The sequence below is a fragment of the Culex quinquefasciatus genome, chromosome 2, assembly GCF_015732765.1.
Source record: "Culex quinquefasciatus strain JHB chromosome 2, VPISU_Cqui_1.0_pri_paternal, whole genome shotgun sequence".
Lineage (NCBI taxonomy): Eukaryota > Metazoa > Arthropoda > Insecta > Diptera > Culicidae > Culex > Culex quinquefasciatus.
Window position 1 is genome coordinate 157,246,807 of NC_051862.1, and position 13,500 is coordinate 157,260,306.

The 13,500-nt window shown below is 38.6% G+C and overlaps 1 protein-coding gene across 3 annotated transcripts in view; it reads left to right on the forward strand.

Annotated features, from left to right (window-relative positions):
- Positions 1-13,130, forward strand: part of LOC6037372 (voltage-dependent calcium channel subunit alpha-2/delta-3) — a 124,774-nt gene extending 111,644 nt beyond the window's left edge. The window contains exons 4-19 of one of the 3 annotated variants that reach the window (XM_038253285.1): positions 3,920-4,172; positions 4,235-4,467; positions 4,528-4,692; positions 8,470-8,586; positions 8,657-8,849; positions 8,910-9,433; positions 9,493-9,590; positions 9,652-9,767; positions 9,834-10,039; positions 10,130-10,338; positions 11,499-11,531; positions 11,761-11,868; positions 11,933-12,046; positions 12,108-12,255; positions 12,316-12,938; positions 12,996-13,130. In XM_038253285.1, coding sequence (XP_038109213.1) covers positions 3,920-4,172; positions 4,235-4,467; positions 4,528-4,692; positions 8,470-8,586; positions 8,657-8,849; positions 8,910-9,433; positions 9,493-9,590; positions 9,652-9,767; positions 9,834-10,039; positions 10,130-10,338; positions 11,499-11,531; positions 11,761-11,868; positions 11,933-12,046; positions 12,108-12,255; positions 12,316-12,927 — 3,129 coding nt within the window. In that variant the 3' untranslated portion in view covers positions 12,928-12,938; positions 12,996-13,130. The remainder of the gene's footprint in view (positions 1-3,919; positions 4,173-4,234; positions 4,468-4,527; positions 4,693-8,469; positions 8,587-8,656; positions 8,850-8,909; positions 9,434-9,492; positions 9,591-9,651; positions 9,768-9,833; positions 10,040-10,129; positions 10,339-11,498; positions 11,532-11,760; positions 11,869-11,932; positions 12,047-12,107; positions 12,256-12,315; positions 12,939-12,995) is intronic. The other 2 variants (XM_038253286.1, XM_038253287.1) reach the window with 2 other exon arrangements.
- Positions 13,131-13,500: the final 370 nt, after the last annotated feature.

A 13,500-nucleotide genomic window follows, 5' to 3' on the forward strand; every position in this document is an offset into this window, starting at 1 on the left:
GTTAATCGAGTACTTTTTTGCTAACCGATGCTAAACAAGAAACTAAGATCACTTGAAATATTGGATCATAATCTAACATTGCTGAAATTTCCTGCCTGCGATATTTTGCGTTTTCGGAGGTATGTTATTAGTTTGGAGCAGTCAAAAACACTCTATTTAAGCTGTTATTCATGATCAAAGTGCTGATAGAGCGATAATAAAAATAGGCTGAGAAAGGGCATAGTTCCCCCACCTAGTCAAAATAAGGTAGTCAAAATCTCAGTTTGACACCGAATATAGTATTTAGCATAATATTGACTTAACATGATGAATTTCTGCGATCAATCCATTAAACTGATCCACATTTAAGTTCTATGTTGGTTAGTACAAAACGTCATAAAAAGTACTTTTAACATATCCTGAAGTCGTCAGAAACTCTTTAAGCAAATGAATTTTCATGAGCAAGAACGATATGTATTGTATTTTATCATTTTACTTCATAATTAATATTTTGAATAAAAATAATTGTTCTGTTATTAGATTTAACAATTAAAATTTTCGCAATTTCTGCCCGTAAGGGTGGGGGGGAGGGTCTCAAGTTGTATGGCTCAAGTTATATACTAATAAATATTTGACTTAACATGAATTTATTACGGGAGTGAGGGGGGAGGGGTTGTATCCTTAAAGTGGGGATGTATTAGCTTATCCATAATTTAATAATATAAACTTGCAATACAGTGGCAGTGCGTGGCCGAATGGTTACGCTGTCCGCTTTGTAAGCGGATGATTCTGGGTTCGATTCCCATCTGCTGCAACCTTCCATCGGATGAGGAAGTAAAATGTCGGTCCCGGCCTTGGTTGTTAGGCCGTTAAGTCATTCCAGGTGTAGGAGTCGTCTCCATGCCATAAGTACAAACAACACACCAAACCAAGCCTACTCCGGTGGAATCGCTGGCGGCGGTTGGACTCGCAATCCGAAGGTCGTCAGTTCAAACACTGGTGTGGAAGGTTCCTTGGAGTAGAAAGAGGTTTGGGTGCTCTCCCCATTCAAGCCTTTGGACTCTTAGGTTCGAGCAGAAACTTGCAATAGAGACCACAAAAGACCCGGGGGTCGTTAATGTTGACGGTTTGATTTTTTTTTTGCAATACAATATATACGCAATTCTGTTGTACTTGCAAATGTATGAAAAGACTATTTATCATAAACAATTAACTATTGAAAAACATGAAAAGTCATAAAAATCGACGTATACCATTTCCATACCATACAATTACCCACATTAGTATGAAAAAACATTTAAAAAGCAAAAAAATAATTTGGCCGCCTGTTTGTATGGGGATGGCCCATAGTGCTACCGTGGCCGTGAGGTTACGGGGTTTGCCTTGTAAGTGGAAGATGATTGGTTCGATTCCTGTCCGTCTCGGCAAAGTCAGATCCCTTAGACGAGTATTTCTAGTTTTTTTTTGAAAATGGCCTATAAGCTATTGTCTTTTATATGTTTATAGGACCTTCATAAAAAATAATTCATGTAGTTGTTATAAAAACCAATAACACATCACTTCTTTGAAAAAAAGTGATACCTTAAAAACACGATTAGATGCAAAGTCTAATTTGCAATCGAAAATGAAATTTACATATTTTGTAAAAAAAAAGTGGTTGTTTTCAGTGTCATCTAATAAGTCCTCATTTTTTTCTACTCGCAACATCTCAAAAGCTGTTGGTTCAATTTTGAATGTTAACGTGGTCGAAGATACCCAATCGATTAGAAAATTCCTGCTTTAGGAACATATTTTTCAGAGAATCACATTTCCATTTGGAATGAATAGCCCGCAAATCTGTGTTGAACCTTGTATGGAACATGTACTAATGATGCATGAAGGTTTCTTTCGACATAGACATTGACTATAGCTTGGTTCACGGATATATAAAAAAAAAGACAAAAATTTTAATTTCGAAAGCATCAACCGGAATTTTAAAGTACTTTGACCTCAGAAGCTAATCTGAAAATTTGAGCTTATTTGGTTAAGGCGCTCTCAAAATTCCAAGGCGTCATCCATAAAGTACGTACGCTCTTAGAGGGGGAGGGACGGTTACCGTAGGTGTGACAAGATGTGACGAAGGGGAGGGGGGGGGTTGCGAGACTGTGACGTCACGCTAGGCTTTAATATTGCATAATATTAATTCGAAATGTACACAATTAAATTAAATCCTTGTTTCTAAAATTGTTTGCTTACTATTATTTAGAAGTATCACATTATGAATTATTATATAGTCACTTTTTTTTATTCAGCTGGAACTTCAATATTTTGCAAATACTTGCTCGATAAAAATAAATAGCTTGAAAGCAGGATGTTCATAAGAAAACTGCTATAAATGGTTTGAACTTATTAGATACAAAGCTGTGAAAAACAGTTTTCAAGATATTTTAATACGTGAATGTTATACTAGGTCTAATTTCAAAAAGATACCAAACTGTTTTTTTTATATCGAAATGTTTATTCTAAAAAATGAATAATTAGACAACTTATTTTTTTCCATATTAAAATTGGCAAAAATACCAAAATTATGAGAGTTTAAAGAAATAAAAACTACAAAAAATCCCATCGAAACAAGGGGAGGAGGTCTGGTAAAATGTGACGTAATTTTTGAGGGGGGTTCAACCTTGTGTGACAAAGTGTGACATAGGGGGGAGGGGGGGTTAATTTTGGCCGATTTTTGCGTGACATACTTTATGGATGACGCCTAAGTGTAAATATGCCTTGTAGTTAAAAGGAAGACACTAGTGGTTGGTACTAGCAATGGAGGCCGACAGCTATAAAGTCAATTTCGTCGATTTCGTTGGTTAAGGTTTAGCTGCTTCAGTTTTAAGCTGATGTTAGAATGGAATTTCAATCAATTTGTTTTATTTTCTCCAAGTAAGTTTTCCAAAAACGGATAACATTTTCTCGTCTTTGATATTTCTCAAAGATTTTGGTCCATGGAACAACTTTGTACAACCGAGCAAAGCGCTAGGAGTTGAACTCGAAATTATCTGGTTAATATTTTGAGAATGTTTTGAAATTTTGACGAAAAAAGTAAATTCTAAGAACCATTCTGCATTTCGGGATCAATTCTTAGCACTTTGCGATGTTCTACAAAGTTGTTCCCCGGATCAAAACCTATAGGAAACTCAAAAATAAGAAAAAAAAATAGAAAACAATGACAGGGTGTGGGGAAAATGTCTCTAAGAAGATGTAAAAAGTTAAAATTCTCCATAGCAAAATGATTAATGTTCCATACTAACTTCAGATCAAAACTTTAATCAAATGAGCTTAAATTTTCAGGCTAGCTTCTGGGTTCAAAGTACTTTAAAACTTTGGTTGATGCGATCGAAATTGAATACTTTTGTCTTTTTCATATATCCATGAACCACGCTATTGGACAAAGTTCCTCCATAAAAATGAGATTTATTTACTCAAATTTCAATTTTGTTCTTATTTTGTTTTATCATCATTGTTGAAAAATGAGAATTTTAATTTACTGATAAAGTTTACAGCTAGAAATGGTTGATTTACATATTTTAGATGATATTTTTGAGATATCAAAAAATTAAGTTAAATAAAATTAATATGGTTTTTAGAGAATTTAATTCAAACAAATGATCCTCTCTGAGTAATAGTTTTCTATCGTTTTTGAATAGAATTTGATTAAAAGACCATTTCCTTTTAAAAACGACACTTGAGTGGCCACCATGTTCTTAGACGGGATCCTGTGGAAGCAGGGTGGTTTACAGGTCAGGGCGGGCGAGTCGCACTAAAACATCCGAGAAAGCACTCCTCTCTTTTCAAACTGCAAATGGATTAGCTAAACTTAATGCGATTTTCCACTCTTTCTTTCTTTTTTTTGCCCGTTTCGTTTGCTTATCTGGACATTTGCCGGCCACTCTCTTCACATAAACAGCGAATAATGGACTCGGCCGAGCAGGCAGCCCTGTCCGAGTCCGACCCGGAGTCGTCGGCCGGGGGTGGTGCGTCCAAATCGCACGGCGGAAATGGCTTCTACGACGCGAGACGCATCAACGAGTACCAGTCGGACGGGCGGCTGGCGGAGGGCTCGCGGCAGATGCTGCTGCGGCACATGCGACGCTTCGAGGGCTACCCGGTCAACATCAGCCTCAGCTCGGTGCTCATGTCCGGCGGGATCAATGTGGACGGTGAGTGAGTTTCAGTCTTCAAATTTCAATTTATAATATTTTTTTCTTCATTACACCTGTAGATCCCGAAACCCAAGCGGCCATCAAGTGGTCCTCCCACTTGGATCCGCTGTTTGCCAACAACATTGAGCGAGACTCTGCGCTATCTTGGCAGTACTTTGGTTCGAGCACCGGATTTCTGCGAAGATTTCCCGGAACGGCGTGGCCACCGGAGACGTCGTACGGGAGTAAGGAGATCAGTGACTTCCGAACCGAAGACTGGTTCATCCAGGCTGCGTCTTCGCCGAAGGATGTGGTATGTTGAAAGCTGGGTTGAATCTTAATAAATTAAATTGATTTTATTATGTTAATACAGATAATACTGCTTGATTCGTCCGGGTCGATGAGTGGCAAGGAGTACCAGCTGGCGATGGCTACAGCTTCAGCGATTATGGACACCTTGGGCGATGACGATTACTTTAACTTGATTTCGTTTTCCGATCAGGCGAAGGTGATCGTGCCCTGCTTCCAGGATAAGATGGTGAGTGAAATATTTGATGTTCAGTGAAGTATGAATCCTTAGATTTGTTTTTTTGGTAATTTAATTGCAAATGTTTTGATTAATTACAATAAAATTATAAATTTAAAACCTTTTGCAAACTCAACGTTGACTCAAAAAAAGAAGTTTCAATGAAAATTTGAACCTATCAATTTTTCATATCACGTTTAAACTTGAATTTCATAGGTTTATTTTTTCAACAAATGAAGGGTTATTTAATAAAAGATTTTTTTCCCAACCTTTGATATCAAAAGAATTTTAACAAAAAAAAAAATCTATTGTTCAGAGTTGAACTCTATACAATCACTAATAAACCATTTTAAATTGTAGAAAACAATTGAATCAAATCAGATTTTACTTTGTCAGTGGTTAAACATGCTCTAATTACGTTAAAATAAGTGTGAAAATTTTGATCATGCTTTTTGAAATTAGTTTACTTTTAGAACTTTGATTTTATTGATTTTTCATGAATTTTTTAATCATTCTTACTGCATTTCTGTCTCTGTATTTCAATAATAACAACTTTTTTACACTGGCTTGTCGTTAAAGGGAAAATTTTCATTTCAAACCAGAACGAAGTTTTTCGGTGCCTTTGTGACCTCAAAATAGCCCCCTAAAATTTAGAACCGATTGTTTGCGTCCTTACTTTGCGCATTTACATGTTCTATTTTTTCTATTTTCTATTTTTATATTTGTTTAAATTTCTAAACCAACACAATATTGAGCAATTCCAGCCAACATCAGGAATTTTTCTGGTAGGTACTTTTGAACCCAACCCTCTCAATTTTTTATGAAATTTTGTAGACATATTATCCTAGGCCTATAAAAGCAGCTTTGTGTATATGGGGCCAATTGTACTCGAAAATAACATTTGAGAAGGGCGTAAGTCATTTAAATAATTTTGTATTATGCAATTTAAAAATTACGGTATCTCGAAGCCGTTGCATCGTATCAAAAAGTGGTCAAAGACAAACATGTAGCAAATTGGACGGGCTTTCTGAAAAAAAAAACACTGAAATAAAAATACATGCCACATCTATGAGATTTTTTGATTTTAAAGTTTAAAAGTCAAATTTTAAGGTGATGTCACGATTTTTTTTTCGTTCATAATTTTTAAGGAAATAGGCTAAGATGTTACCAAAAGTCTGACGAAAAATGCAGGATGGTATGTCTCTCCTAAAAACATACAAAAATCTGTGAATACAAAGAGACGAGTTGTTCCTTTTAATTCCGCTATATACAAACATACAAAAATCATTTACTAAAACTTTTTTTTTTGAAAAGTGGTCTAAACGTCAAAGTTTTTAAAATCCGATAGTGGGAATCAATTCCCAGACCATTTTACATAAAAGTCGCCATATTGACCACCCATTTTTTCAAAAAAAAAAAATTTTAAAACCGCTGTATCTTCCCAAGGATTGGACATAGGACAGTTGTCAATTGGAGAGTTTTATGTAAAATTGTCTGGGAATCGATTACCACTACCGGTTTTTGAAAATTTTGACGTTTAGACCAATTTAAAAAAAAAACAGTTTTAGTAAATGATTTTCACATTTTTTAGGAGAGACATACCATCCTGCATTTTTCGTCAGTCTTTTGGTAACATCTTAGGCTATTTCCTCTAAAATTATGAACGAAAAAAAAATCGTGACATCACCTGTAAATTTAAGTTTTTCACTTTTTGATACAATGCAACGGCTTCGAGATACCGTAATTTTAAAAATTGCAAAATACAAAAAATATTTAAATACCTTGCGCCCTTCTCAAATGTTATTTTCGAGTACTATTGGCTCCATATACACAAAAAATATAGGTCTAGGATAACATGTCTACAAAGTTTCATTGAAATCTGAGAGGGTCGGGTACAAAAGTACCAGAACAAATCCTGATTTGAGCTGGAATTGCTCTATAAAACTGGTCTAATACGTTTTATTTGCTCGAAAATTTTGTTTTAGAACAGTTTTAAGCAAGCTGCATCTTTTTACAGGAGCAAGAGAACACCATACTTTCTCAGTATTGTTATTTTCTGAGTTTTAACGCTTTTGTGTGAGTTAGAAAAAAATAGTGCAACACTGAAATTAAAAAAAAATCAAAATGTGATAAAAACTACGTTTTTCTAAAAAAAAATCCAAATAAAATTGAAATTAAATGCGCAAAGTGTGGACGAACCCAACCGCTCCCAAATTATGAGGAGTTGTTTAAGGGCCTAAATGCAACCTTATAAACCTTATTCTGAAAAGCCACCCTTACCCTCCTTTTAGTAGACCTCTTAGGTGGAAGTCAATTTATTAGAACCGGGAATCTTTTCTATAATATTGATTGAACTCTTAGTTTGAATGTGATTTTTGGTTTAATATCTGGATTAGAGGTGGGCAAAACCGCTCTTTTTTAGGAGCCGCTCATTTTCGTTCGCTCTTTAAAAAGAGCCGCTCTTTTGAATGGTTCATTCGCTCTTTTTCAAAATTGGGATTAAATGGGGGGTTTCAAGAATCGTGTGATTTTATAAGTTATTTCACATTGGACTTTTATATATTAGGCCATATCAAACATTTTTTGAAGTTTATTATGTCCCTCAACTCTGGCCAAAGAAGCATAAAAAAATAATAACAAGCCATGGTATAAACATTTTAATGAAACAAGAGTTTGAAAATGCATTTTACATATCCCCAGTTGCATTACAATCATTAGATTTCAAAATATCGAAGTATTGATGAACTTATTTTTTAAGCCGAAAAAAAATTTCGCATGACTGTGCAAACGGAATTTCACAAAAAATCAAAATATTTTTGATCGATCCCAAAATGCTTTTTAATTTTTTCAGTTGATAAGACTTCTATTTCCATTGAAATTTGGAAGTATTTTTGAAAAAAAATTATTGTTTTGCCCCCTGATTTTTTGGACCGAGTTTGAAGGGGAGGGGTAACATAAACTTTGAGAAATGTTTGTAACGGCCATGATGACGACCATTGATGAATTAAATAAATAAATCTGAAAACGAGAAGATGCCCTTGAAAACCATAGGTCTTGGTGGTCTCTATGTCAAGATTTCTACTTAAAACTAAACATTCGAGTAATTGAATGGCATCCAAACTGAAATCTAGGATGCTGAAAAAATGCTATTGAATTTAAAATTGCGTTTATTTCTGAAAGACTAATGCTGATATTTTATTTGGAGAAAATATTATGTGAACTCTTCTCTACATTCTGATTTAATAGATAAGGTCTATAATTGCTTACGTTTAATCGGACAAAATGATTATTTTATTTCGAAATTTCTCAAATATTCAGTAGATTTTTGGTAATATTTGACAAATAATGCTATTTGAAATGCTCAAATTTGTATTCCGGTATTACTTTAATGTACAATCAGTTGTACAATAAAAAGTTTAATTTCATTTTGTTTGAAATGACATTTTTGCAATTGCATTTTCAATGCTCAAAAACAAATTTAATACTACTTTTTTTGGAAATTCAAAAACTTATATTTATAACAAAAATCATTCCATCTTGAGCTGGTTCTTTCAAAAGACCGGAGTTTGTAAAAGAACCGCGGTTCTTTTTTTTGTGAGCCATGGTTCGTTCGCTCTTTTCAGTGAACCGGCTCTTTGAGCGGTTCGCTCTTTTTTTGCCCACCTCTAATCTGGATTGATCTTTATGTTCAAAACATTTTAGAATCAATTCAGATTTTTTGATTTTTTTTCAACTTGGAATTTTGTAGATTGCAGCGAAATTAAATTCGTTTTTTTTCTTGCCTCATAGGTCCGTGCAACCCCTGACAACGTGAAGGAAGTCAAGACGGCGATCCAGACGGTCGAGTGCGAAAACACGGCAAACTTTTCCGCTGCTCTGGAGAGTGCCTTCGAGCTGCTCAGAAGAGTAAGTCTAATTTCAATTTTAAATTTTATCAAAACCTATACTAACAAATCACCCTTCTTCTTCCCCTCAGTACAACCAAAGCTCGCTCGGCAGCCAGTGCAACCAGGCGATCATGCTGATCACGGACGGACCCAGCGACACCTTCGCGGACATCATCAAGCACTACAACCACCCGCACATGCCGGTTCGGATCTTCACGTACCTGATCGGGAAGGACAAAAGCAGCGGGAAGAACCTGTACCAGATGGCTTGCGATAACAAGGGTAAGCCGGAATGTCTTAAGAGGGGTTCAGATCTGATCGTATTGTTTTTTTTGGCGACAGGTTTCTACGTGCAGATCAACAGCGTGGAGGAGGCCAAGCGGAAGGTCGTGGAGTACGCGCTGGTAATGGCCCGACCGATGGTTCTGTACCAGGCGGATCATCCGGTGCACTGGAGTCCGGTGTTTACGGGAGGTCGCAGCGGGATTCTGGGCAGGGAAAGCGAGAATCGGCGCAAGTTGGTGACGACGGTTTCGACACCGGTGTTCGACAGGAGGAATCACTCGACGCGGGCGGCGAACCTGCTGGGAGTTGTGGGGACGGATGTGCCGATCGAGGAGATTCAGAAGATGATTCCGCAGCACAAGCTGGGCGTGAACGGGTATTCGTTTATCGTGGACAACAACGGGCGGGTGTTGTACCATCCGGATTTGAGGCCGTTGAGCGATAACGGGCAGTACAGTGCCTCGTTGAAGCACAAGTACAACTCGGTGGATCTGACCGAGGTGGAGCTGCCGGAAGTGGATAGTTCTAGTAATGGGATCAGCGATCGGCACGAGCATAGGTTTACAAACATGCTGCAAGAGGTATAAACTTTGAAGAAGTCATGTAACGAGTGTGATTCTAATGAAGGTTGCAATTTCAGCTTCGCAATGAGATGGTTCTCCAGAAAGAGGGAGAGAACGAACTAACGGTACTAACGCACTTGGACGAAATGAAGCGAGTTACTTTGAGGCCTCAAAAGTAAGTTTTTGTAACGTTTCTTGATTTATTTACAAGCGTAATTTTGGTATCTTCTCCCCAGGTACTTCTACGGGCCCATAGAGGGGACACCCTTTTCGCTGGGAATCGCCTTGCCGGATAATTACGGCATCCATGAGCTCAACGCTCAGCAAGAGATTCGGCATTCCCACACAAATGGTAAGGTTGAACACTTTGTGTTGTCTAAGAGAACATTACATAACCGAGTCTTCTTCCTTTCCACAGTAACCGAACACTTCCAGAACAACAACTGGAAGGTCCATCCGGACTGGGTGTACTGCGAGTACAACAGTCTCAAGGATGTAGAAAGCAATGGCGAGAGTACGACGGAAACCACCTACCGGGACAAGGACGAATCCTTCGACACGCCGGAGGAGCAAGTTCTGCACTTTCTGGCCCGCGTCGGCAGGCCCGGCTGGAAGTGGATGTCGGTAAGCTGGTTTTGCATTCGCCTAGATCCTCGCCGTCTTCTTCTTTCCCCCACAATCCGATACTAATCGTTTCATTCCCCTCCCAACCAGGTTCGTCCCCGGTCCCCGGCGCCACACCACGGCCACGGTGGTATTCCGGTGGGTCACTATGGCCAGCACCACTACAACTCGCAGGGTTCGCGCAAGGCGGAACCGTACTACTGCGATCGTACTCTCGTCCAGAGCTTGGTGCGCGACGCGATCGTCACGGATGGGCTGGACCGGGGTCCGTCCCATCCGCCGCGGAAGGAGGACAGGAGGTAGGGTGATGAGTTTATTGTGTGGTTTTGTTTTGTAACAGACGCTCACGAAAGATTTGGGAGGACTCTTAGTTGGAATTGAGTTTTTCGAAGATTCGCGCGGCACAGTTACTATAATTTGCTGTGAGTTTGCCACCACAGTTCACGCACTTGGCGCTCGATTTTGTTATGTTGTTGCGGATGTTGTTATTTTTTCTCCTAAATTGATATTTTTTTGCCTACGTTAAATCGAAATTATATATATCAATATAGTGATTCCCAATGATTTTTTTTTTTGCGAAAAAATGCTTTCTTTGGTACTGTTTATCGTAATAACACTTCTGGAGTTTTTTTTTTGAAAAGGTCCAACAAACCAAATTTTCAGTTTTTGCTTTTAGGGTGTTTTTCAATACCCCTGACTCAAGGCGGTTTCAAAAACACCCAAAAAGCAAAAACTGAAAATTTGGTTTATTGGACCTTTTCAAAAAAAAACTCCATACTTAAATATTTTTACATTTTTTTCAAACACTTGTAAAATGGTTAAAAATGCATTAAATTTTTTTTACAGATAATTACTATTTCCGAGGGTCATAAAAAAAGTTCGGTCCCATGTTTTTTTTTTTGCAAAAAATTTGAAAGGAGAGGGCAGATAAAACTTTGAAAAATATTTGCAACAGACTTATTATAAACAAAATCTTCTAAAACTTTATTATCGTTTACTTGAAACATATGTTTATTGGTAATGTAGATACGTTATACTCAAATGTGCAATATGGATACAAAACGACATTTTTTTTGGTTCATTCAACTGGGTCAAAAATTGTACAAAAAGAATTCCGACATTGCGACCTATCTTAATCCTTCAAATTGTTATGAAAGTCATTCAATTGTCCAACTAAGAGTCTTCTGAGTATTTCAATAGTGAAAGTTTTTTTTTTTGCTAAACACCTGCTTTATTTAACTTAATTTTAATGTATTTTAATTTGTTAAGCTGATAACTATTACCCTCCCAAAATTGCGCCAGCACAGCACACCTAATCAATACTAACCAGGCACTCTCTGTCCTCCCACTTTTTGCACCGTTTTTTTCTTCGGACAATCACTGTATTTTTTTGCGGTGTATTCGTTTATTTCTTTACTCCACCTTGAAACGTAACACTATATAATTGCAACTTTGTTAGCCCAATCGCCACGTTGATGGCTTTACTGCACAGGTAATATGAGAACGCTAATTCTGCACACAGAGTCTTGTTTTTTTTTCTTTCCCGCGGGAGCAGTTTGAGTTTTGAAGGATTTTTTTTAGGTGGGGTGGGTTTGAATTTTTTAATGCACTTTCAATGTGAGTAAGTATTTGGGGGATATTTGGAATCACGAATAGAATCCTGTACAAACTGATGTATTTTCAAAAATAATAAAATTGAATGTTTACTTTCTATCCTTCAGTCGCCAAGGCTTTACAATGTTCGATGTGAAGACCACTTTCGTTGCCACTCGATCTGGACTGCTCCGGTGGATTGACCATTTGCCCCATCCGGAAAACTCACCGGAACCGTAAGATCTACCAGGATGTTTAAGATTATGTTTAATTTATAATTCGTATTTCACTGTTTTCCAGTCACTTCAGCGACACAAATTCACGAGCAATGGATATGGGCTGGTACAAGCGGGCCGTTGATCATCACTCGATCGAACCTGACGGTTTTGTCTTTAGTGTCCCCTTTGATTCTGGGTAAGAAGCCTGCGAGCCTCATTTCTGAATTGATGTGAAATTTTGATGCTATTTCGTTTAGATATTCTGGAAAGAACAGTTCTACATTGGTGACTGCAACCCATGCGATCTTCATAGATCATCGAGGTCACAAGGCACCTGCTGCCGTCGTTGGATTGCAATTCCAGCACGAATCGTTGGCCAAACATTTCATCAACATCACATCGGCTGTAAGAATTTTTAATCTATGTTTCAGAGAATAAATTCATCAAAAACAAACAAACTTTCAGTGCACTGGATCAACTTCCTGCAAGAAAACGTGCGCTTCCGACGAGCTGGACTGCTACCTGCTCGACGACAACGGGTTCGTCATCCTCTCCGAGCGAAACGAGCACACCGGCAAATTCTTCGGCCAAATCGACGGCACCATCATGGACTCGCTGGTCCAAGACCGCATCTACCGGCGCGTTGCTCTAATGGACTACCAGGGAATCTGTTCCGACCGGGACAACCCGTACACGGCCGCCGGTGAACCGTTACAGCCACCCCGGCCGATGTCCTGGCTGCTCAAGTACATCGTCACCTTCGCCACGTACTGGCTATCAATCCTTCCCACCCCGGTTGCCTCGTGGCACCAGGGCAACAGCTACAACTACGACACGGAAAATGACTTCGAAGAGGACACGTACGAGTACGAAACCAACTACGAGATGCCACCGGAGCATAACGGACAGGACAACACCACACCCGACTACGAACTGCACGACGGCCGCCCCGCATCGATCGCAGGCCACCTCCGGACCGCGGGTCATCCCCGATCCGGCCCACGCGAGACCGTGCGATTTGAAAACAGATCTTTACATTCTCCAGCCGGATCGGCTCAACTCGAGCGGGCAGAATAATCCGTTGAAGGTTTGTTGATCTCTATCCCGGAAAGTCAACTCCAATTTACAATTCAAATCAATTGCAGGAAAACTTACCAACTGTCACTCGTCCGGCTGCGAGCGGCCATTCAGCGTGCAGAAGATTCCGCACAGCAACCTGATCCTGCTGGTGGTGGACGTGCTGTGTCCGTGCGGTTCCAAACAGTTGGACATTGAGCCGCAGGAGGTGCACGGTGGTGCGGGTAAGATTAACGATTAGCACTAAATAAAAAATTATTTTCAAAAGGTGGTTCATGAACCGATTCTGGCGTAGAATTTGGACGGCTACAAAGTGCCTTTTATCTCTTCAAATGTATTAATTTCCGGTGCATAACGTGTTTTGACCAAAAACCTAGCGGTATTTTTCCAAAATGGTCAGATTTTATAATTCCTCATTTTTTTATTTTTTTTGAAGTACAAAATTCAAGCAAATTCATGAGTTTTAAGCCATCACATGAGGATTTTCGCCTTCCTCACCTCAATGAGGAAAGGCTATAAAATCACTCGAAAAATGAACTTCTTTATTTGACCTCGTAGACCCACCTTCACGTA